General features: G+C 41.3%; 1 protein-coding gene across 1 annotated transcript; it reads left to right on the forward strand.

The window, feature by feature from the left end:
• Nucleotides 1-294: 294 nt before the first annotated feature.
• On the forward strand, nucleotides 295-4,749 carry LOC138069170 (double-headed protease inhibitor, submandibular gland-like). Its single transcript, XM_068959965.1, has 8 exons — nucleotides 295-464; nucleotides 955-977; nucleotides 1,550-1,674; nucleotides 1,927-1,972; nucleotides 2,920-3,047; nucleotides 3,188-3,233; nucleotides 3,979-4,094; nucleotides 4,615-4,749. Exons 1-8 carry the CDS (start codon nucleotides 407-409, stop codon nucleotides 4,658-4,660), a joined length of 588 nt encoding a protein of 195 aa, XP_068816066.1. The 5' UTR covers nucleotides 295-406; the 3' UTR covers nucleotides 4,661-4,749.
• Nucleotides 4,750-7,815: the final 3,066 nt, after the last annotated feature.

Here is a 7,815-nt window from a genome sequence, read left to right on the forward strand (position 1 = left end):
TTAAATGCTTTTGCCAAATTGTTACTTTTGCTTCACCAGCTTCCATATGGAATTTCACCAAATCTACGGTTGGTATGATGTTCTTCCTCTATGGACAGTACAGACCGCTCGTAGTACAGCAGGGCGCCTTTGTTAACAAGGTGGGCGTAGCTCACATTTTTATTCAATTCTTCTGGGCATCTCTCTGACAAAGAAGCATTCTTTAGGGCTCAATTCAATAATCAATACAATTCTGTTGGTTTACACAGCAAATAATTACTTTATGCAATGACTTTACAAGCAAGGTCAGGGAGATGTATATACAGAGAAGTCAACATATAGTCCTGCCAGTGAAGGCTGAGAAACATCTCTGCTGAATACAGCAGCAACAGATTTGCAAGTAACAGACTGTCCAGCCCTCTCCACTATGAAGACAACAAGAACTGTTGCCCTTCTTGGGCTAGTGCTTCTCAGCTGTCTTTCTGGTAAGTTGCTTTTGCTGTAGCCTATGCTAATATCTCTAGCCCCCCCTGAATCTTTGCCTATTGAAAGATGGGGCTATATATGCATCCTAAAAAAAAGAGGTTAGCCTTCTGGAGAAGAGGTAGTTCAGTCATATCTGATTTCTCTTTTGATGAAATTCATCCTTGTGCAAATAGTACAGGTCTAGAGACACATCTGTCTGATTTACACTTAAGAGACTTAATGGGGACAATACTGCCGCAAGAGGGGAAAAGTCCATATCTTACTTCTTTAGTGAGTCAAAATTTCTATTTTCACAAACAATTGAAATGTTTTATCTTAGGATATTACTTTTGGTTTATTCAGACTAGAAAACAACTTTGGGGAAAAAAATCACTTTTCAGTAGTAAGAAAGTGAATTTGGTGACTGACGGGAAATTGATGATTCCAAAAGAATTTTAATCAAGGACATTGTAAAATTTTTACATTTAAAATCTCTATTTTTTACTGTAGGTATTGTTGCTGGTGGTCAACGGGTGAGTAGTAGATCTTCTTTGGCATTTAGTCTTGATTTCTAAGTCCAGATAAATAATTCATAATCTCACTGTGTCCCAGAGAAGCCTTGAGAGAGACAGAGAGACAGAAAGTGAAAAAGTGAGAGAGAGAGAAAGAAAGAAAGAAAGAAAAGTTCCCCTAAGAATTAAGGATCTCTTTTTCAAAAAATAAGAAAATATCTGTTAGAGAAAGATGATAAAAGATGGCAATTAATAATGTAAAGCGGGATTCTGCACAGTGCAGAGAGACAGCAGAAAACCTATGCCTTTTTAAAAATAACTACACTGTCTTGATAAAATATCTTCACTGTCTTGATTGCCTTAGGAATGACCATTTTTTGTCAGCAATGCATGTCTACAGTACTGCATACCTTAACAGTGAAAATGAGCCCATGCATACTGTAGGAGACATGGTGTATTTTGCTCCCTTTCTTCACCATGGAGGAACAATAGAGGAAAAAAAAGATCAACAGTAGTATCCCTATGCAGGAAAACATGATTAACACAACACACCTTTTTCCTGCTGGAGAAATTATACTTTCTGTTCTTAACAGGCCTTCTGCAGCACGTACTTGTTGTCTTCAGGCGAAGATTTTGCCTGTCCCAGGACCTTTGAACCAGTCTGTGGGACTGATGGTGTGACTTACCCCAACAACTGCTCACTCTGTAGAGAAATCTGGTGAGTGTGAGATCTCCTGATTACCCAAAAAGACAATTCAAGTAGCAGACAGCTTCTTTCGTACTGTGACTAATCACAGGGTGGCCTAGAAGACTTTTCAGAAGTTTCTGTCTTCCCTAGGGATCTCTTCAATGACAAAACTCCTAAGTTTGATTAATTACTGGGGATTTACAAGTGGAGAGACTTAATGAGTGAGATAACTATATGCTATCAACAGATTCATGCTTCCTTTCCTTCTCTTTATCCCTTTAGGCGTTGCAAAGCAGTTGACAAAAAGCACGATGGAAGATGCGTTCAGGTATCGTCTGAACCTGACGATTCAGACGATCTGTTCCACTCCTTCTTGTACTGCCCTTAGCCGCAGTGTAAAGTGATGGCAGCAAGCTAGGCAGGAAAAGCTGTTCTTCTTCATCAAAAATATACAATTTCAAAACTGTCTGAAATGGAATCAAAATGAAGAATTTAAGATTTGAAAGAATTTATTTTTTAATCTGTTTTGAACAATCGAAACCTTCTTCTTATATTATGTATAACACAACTTAAAATTTGAAACTTTTGATTTCAATTATGTTTCAGCATTTTCAAAATACTTCCCTTTAGGCTTAAAAAAAATTGTTGAAATTAAGAAATTCCCAGAGGAAATTTGAATTTTGACTAAATCATCCCTTTATTATGGAAAAAGTAGTCTATCAGAACATTTATCATAAGGCTTGTTTATCAATATGTAGAGCTACCATGCAGTGGAGAAGTGTCTATTTTTAGAATAGAGAGATTATGTAAAGCACTCTGGGCTGTGCAATTTAACATAATACTACAATTTTCATCTCAGTACTCTCACAGTAAGTAATGTTTGCAGAAATACTTAGGCAAACGTAAACTCCATTTTCAGAAGTTGTGTAGACATTTCACAGCAAAAGTTCCTGTCCCATCACTGGCTTTTTAGTCAAAGGTCCTGCACAGTGGAGTTCACAGTGAAAAACCCCAAGCTGACACTGACTGAGCCAATTTCAAGACAGGAAAACAGAGATATTCCAGGACTGTGCTGTCCTCAGAGGCTGAATTTCAGCTAATCATGCTACTTTAACTGTACTGTGCTGGGGCTAGGAAACTCATGTCTCCATTCAGCTCAATATGTTTACTGCTAGCTTGAGGAGAAGGGGAAATGTCTCTTGCACCATGCTCCATTACACAGGACTGATGTAATGGAAGGCAGAGCTTAAAACTATTGTTCTGTGGCTTTTTCAGATCAACTGCGCTGGCTACCTGAGAGCCACTGATGGTCAGGACACTGCTTGCACCCTGGAGTACAACCCAATCTGTGCGACCAATGGGCTTACCTATGGCAACCAGTGTGACTTCTGCACTGCAGTGGCGTGAGTGAAGGGGCTGGGTTACTGAAGTGATTTTTGGATCAGTAGATGCTTGGGTTGATATTTAGAGTGTAACGAGGTAGTTTGATTCCTGAAATGGCTGCCCTGTGCTCATTCATTCTCAACTCACTTTCTTCCTAAAGGAATGGAGCTGACATACACCTCTTCAGAGCTGGAGAACGTTTGCAGGTAAAGCTCAGAAATCTGCACTCTTAACTGTTGTTGTATTACTTTATATAGCATAAATTAAATGAATCATAACTGCGTAATGGAAACACTTGCATTGTGCTGGCACTAAACTCATGGAATATGGCCTGGAAATGGGATATGAGGAAAACAGGAAAAGTGTGCCAGGTTTAAAGGATATGGAACCAAACCCACGGCTCAGATGTGCAGTCCCCATGTGCAGGACTCTTAACCAGCATTCAGCTGGTGCTGAGACCTTCATTCACTGGGAAAAGCGGCTCAGCAGGTGATGCTGCCTGTTTCTTCAGGAGAGCAGGGGGATCATTTATTACCAGAAGTACTCATGGACAGTAGCTATGATTCCTTGGGTGTGGAACACTTTCTGCCGCAAGGCTTGCAACAATCCACTTTCTGTAAACCTATCTTTTCTAGACTGCACAACCAGAGTAGAGCAGCCAGTGGGAAGACCAGCCTGGAAACACTGACCTGGCCGTTTCACTATTTACAATAGTATTCATGAGATTTTTTTTGCCCTGTCTTCTGCACCTCTTGGAATCTGACTTCAGGTTCCTCCGGGCAAGCACGTTCTCTGCCTCTGACTTTACAGAGTTGCTAGAACAGAATCCCACCCATAAAAAGTGGTTTTAGTCTTTGCCGTTTCACAAACATTAAATAAATATAAAGCACTCATGTAGGAAAATACTAGGCACAAAAGGTTTAAAATGTGTTGTCACTCCATTACCTGCAGGTTGACTGCAGTGACTACCTGCATGCCAATGGCCTCTGCACCTTTGAGTATGAGCCTGTCTGTGGCTTTGATGGCAAAACATATGGAAACAAATGCCAGTTCTGTTATTCAGTTCAGTAAGTATGGGGTTCACCACGTAGCCATAAAACTACTGCTGCGTTAGAAGAGCAGAAATGCACATGCAGCAGCAGCAGCAGCTGGTAACGGAAGTCCCAGAGCTCCCCTTTAGGCCCTAGGTAAATCCATCCTGCTGCATGCTCCTCTCCTGACACTCACTCTTCCATGACTCCTAGGCACTGCAGATCCTTAGCCCAAGTGAGTTTCAGTTCTTTTCTGCTTCCCTTACAATTGAAGCCAGATTCTCATTTGCAGTCTTGCTGTGTCCCTCCCTGAAAGAGTAATTTAAGCTCTATCTGTAGAAGGAGGTGTCCAAAATTACTGGGTTTGTCCAAATCTCTTTCACATGAGAAAACATGTAACTTGGGGAATCAGGAAAGAGGTAAAACATTAAGTGGAGTACTCTATAACTTGGACAGCATGGGAGCATCAACTTATTTTGGTAAATAGCAACTGTGCCACTGGGTCTGTAGAGCTGAATTCCATGTTTGTAATTTTGGTCTCCCTCTTTCTGTTCAGACAGAGTAATAAGCCTCTTTTCATTAAACATCCTGGGAAGTGCTGAGCACTGGAGTAGTGGTCTTCACAGTCTTTTTTTCCTTGAAAAGTCTGCAATCAAACATGCTCTTCCTTGCTACAGAAGACTACTGTGTGTTGGTCCCTGCTTTGTCTAATCAATAAATTAAATTCAGCAGCTCTCTGCCATGGACAGGTTTTTTTTCAGGGTGGGGGTAATGGTCTCTAGGGTTTTAGGAGCTTATCTGTCAGGCAGGAGGAGTTGTGAAATAAACCACAATAAAGAACAAAGCATAGCGTCCGTCACCCAACTGCCTGAGCCCTGACGGGAGTACGTCACTCCATACCAAACTACCGTCTGTCAAAAGAGAAGATAAACTCCTATAAAATACTGCCACTTTCCTCATTTCTGTTTCTCATATTGTGTAAATGGATTTGTCTTAAATGCACAAGACCTGGCTTGGTAGCTGCAACAGCGCTGGGTCTTGGAGGAGCCAACCCTTTTAGGAGCCCTGGTAGGGAATATGAAACGGCCATGGTGAGCCCTAACTGGTCACACCTGGGCCAGGGACAGGTCTGGCAGTGTGTTATGAAGAGGAATCTTATGGCAAAGGGAAGAAACTATCTCATAAGGAAGAAAATTAGGAAATTCTGCTTCCTTGAAGGGTGTGTTTCCTAGAGGCTGTGCTGATCAGCAGAAAATTGCAGCAAGCTTGCCATTGATGTAATGAGCCCTAGTGAGGACCAGAGGAGAAATTAGACCAGGCTCATACTTTCAGCTTTTTGGAGAAAAGATCTGAAAAGTTTGATCTGGAGTGTTTGGGGCACAGGTAGGGCAGGGGACCTCAGAAAAAGGTCTTGGGTTTTCCAGCTCTAGGAAAGAAAGCCTAGAAGATGTCCTGGTAGCTCCAAGATGGTTTCTATCTTGGAAAAAAAAACTAATATATGGAGATAATATCTTTGTGGGAGCATAAAGACTGTGCTGGACGTGCAATGATATATATGAATGTTGATGACAATGTACTGTCTTTTTCTGTGAGTCAGATAATGAGTATGCAAACAATAAAGGTGAAAAGTCCCAAGTGACACAGCTCACACCCTCCCTTCCTCTTCTTTTCTGCACCTCCCGTTCTCTGTTATGTAGCAAGGCAGTCAGCTGTTGAAGTTAATAGCTGGGGGTAAAACCTGTGACTTCCAAGCTTTCTTTTTAGGGCTTGTTTCCTGAAGTAGATCGTTCCTTGGCCTAGCAGTTTTGTCAGCCCTCCTACCACAAGATAGGTTGCCTTTTCTCTAGTACTAGAACAGAGCAGTACCCCATTACAGGCAAAGAGATGGAACTTCTTATTTTCTTTTCTTTTTTTTCAGTTAATACAGGCAATATGAATGACTTGATGACTTTGTGCCTGCTGGTAAGGACAGTCAAACTGGAGAGCTGTAAGTGTTCACTGTTAACTTGCCAGTGAGAGAAAAAAAAAAAGGAACAATCCAAGTAGCTAGTGGAAGTGAACAAAGGCCGCTCAATGAAGGACGCAGCTTTATTGTAATTTCTCATTGGCCAAGACCGAGTCATCACAGACTAGCTGAGAGATGACCATAGTAAGCAATTTCCTTCAACAGCAAGATCCCAAGGTAAGCGCCCTCTGCAAGTGAATCATGATGGTAGTTTCTGCCTGAAGAAGCCTGATATTTTACTTATGAACTCAAAAGATTTTGGAAAAGCTCAAATAAGCTGCTTATATACAGGGAAAGGGAGGGCAAGCGGCAAGCATGGGTTACATGGTTGTAGCCCAGATGCCTTGGAAGCCTCCAAACTCAAAAACTTTAGACAAAGGAAAGGTCTGTATCATCTAAGACTAGAGATCTGCCCACCACAGCGTTAATATCTCACATGATACCAGCGATGCTCTGCCCAGCTGCACCCATTAGACTGGAAATCAAGTTCCAGGTGTCTGTCTTTCATCCAGGCAAGTCAGAGCAGCAGACAAATTTCCTCACCTACACTAGTAAGTGGCCTGTTTCAGGTGTTTTAAAGAAGTGGGAAAAGAGGATAATAAAGGTAATCACCTGTTTGGTAATTTAATCTTTTCCTCTCCCCAGCCTGCAGGGAATTGGTGTTTGTGGTACATTTTCTAAAGCTTTATCCAGAAAGATATGCTGCAGCAAATAAAACATTTGGGTAGATAAAGAACTGAAGTATTAAAGCTGTGGTCATGAGCAGTGACGTTTGAAACTAGAAAAGGTAAACAAGTAATTCTGTGAGTGGCAGAACTAAGTGTGATTTTGAATGGATCTGCAGCTGACTGACTTGATAACTCAATTATACTAAAGGCTGCATAGTGAGCTCGCCCTTAATAGACATCAGGGAATTCACTCATCAGTCATGGTTTCTCTGCTATGTGGATTTTATGTCCAGTAAGCTGGAAACTCTGATGCTTTCCCAGAGGTATGGCATTTGTAACATTGCTCTCCTGCAGAAATTCTTTCCCTTGCTGGCTGAGGACGTTATAGTAGAGTCTTTCCTCTGTCCAGCTGTCTATTGTTACAAAATGTACAAAAACTTAATCTTTTCTTTCATTCCAGTGTCAAATTTGTTTGGAATTAGTTGCAGCTTCAAAATTTGCTGGGAGAACCGGTAAACAGAGATACATGCAGAGTGCTCATGTAAGTCTTGTTTCCTTAGGAAAGCATACTCACAATTTTACGTGATTCTTCTTATCTGAACAGATAGTTTGCAAATAATGCAGCTGAACACAAACCTTTGCAAAGTATCAGCTGGAAATAGAGCTCAGGTCTCCTGATTCTCCATCAAATTCCCCTAGCTGCCACTTACTGTGGGAGTGGAGCCCTAACATATGTTAGTGAATATGAAGAACTGGAAAACACTGACAGCTACAGTTTAAATAGTTCAAGGAGTAGAGTCAGCAGTCCTATCTGGGACTCCACACACAGCGATGAGAATATGTCACATCAGTGTGCTTCTCCACCCAAACCCAACAAATTTAGAACCATCTTCAGAAATAGACAGGGAACAACGTATAATTGGTTTCACAGACAACACATTCTCACGCTGTGATTTATTTCATAGTGTCTAGTAAGTGTCATCACGTTGCACTCGAAACCTTGGAGCTGGCATTCAGTGAGGGCCCAGAGAATGAAAATTACCAGCTTCCCTGATGAATCACCGCTTTGAAAATTCACCCGTGT

Source organism: Struthio camelus, chromosome 13 (genome assembly GCF_040807025.1).
Source record: "Struthio camelus isolate bStrCam1 chromosome 13, bStrCam1.hap1, whole genome shotgun sequence".
Classification (NCBI taxonomy): domain Eukaryota; kingdom Metazoa; phylum Chordata; class Aves; order Struthioniformes; family Struthionidae; genus Struthio; species Struthio camelus.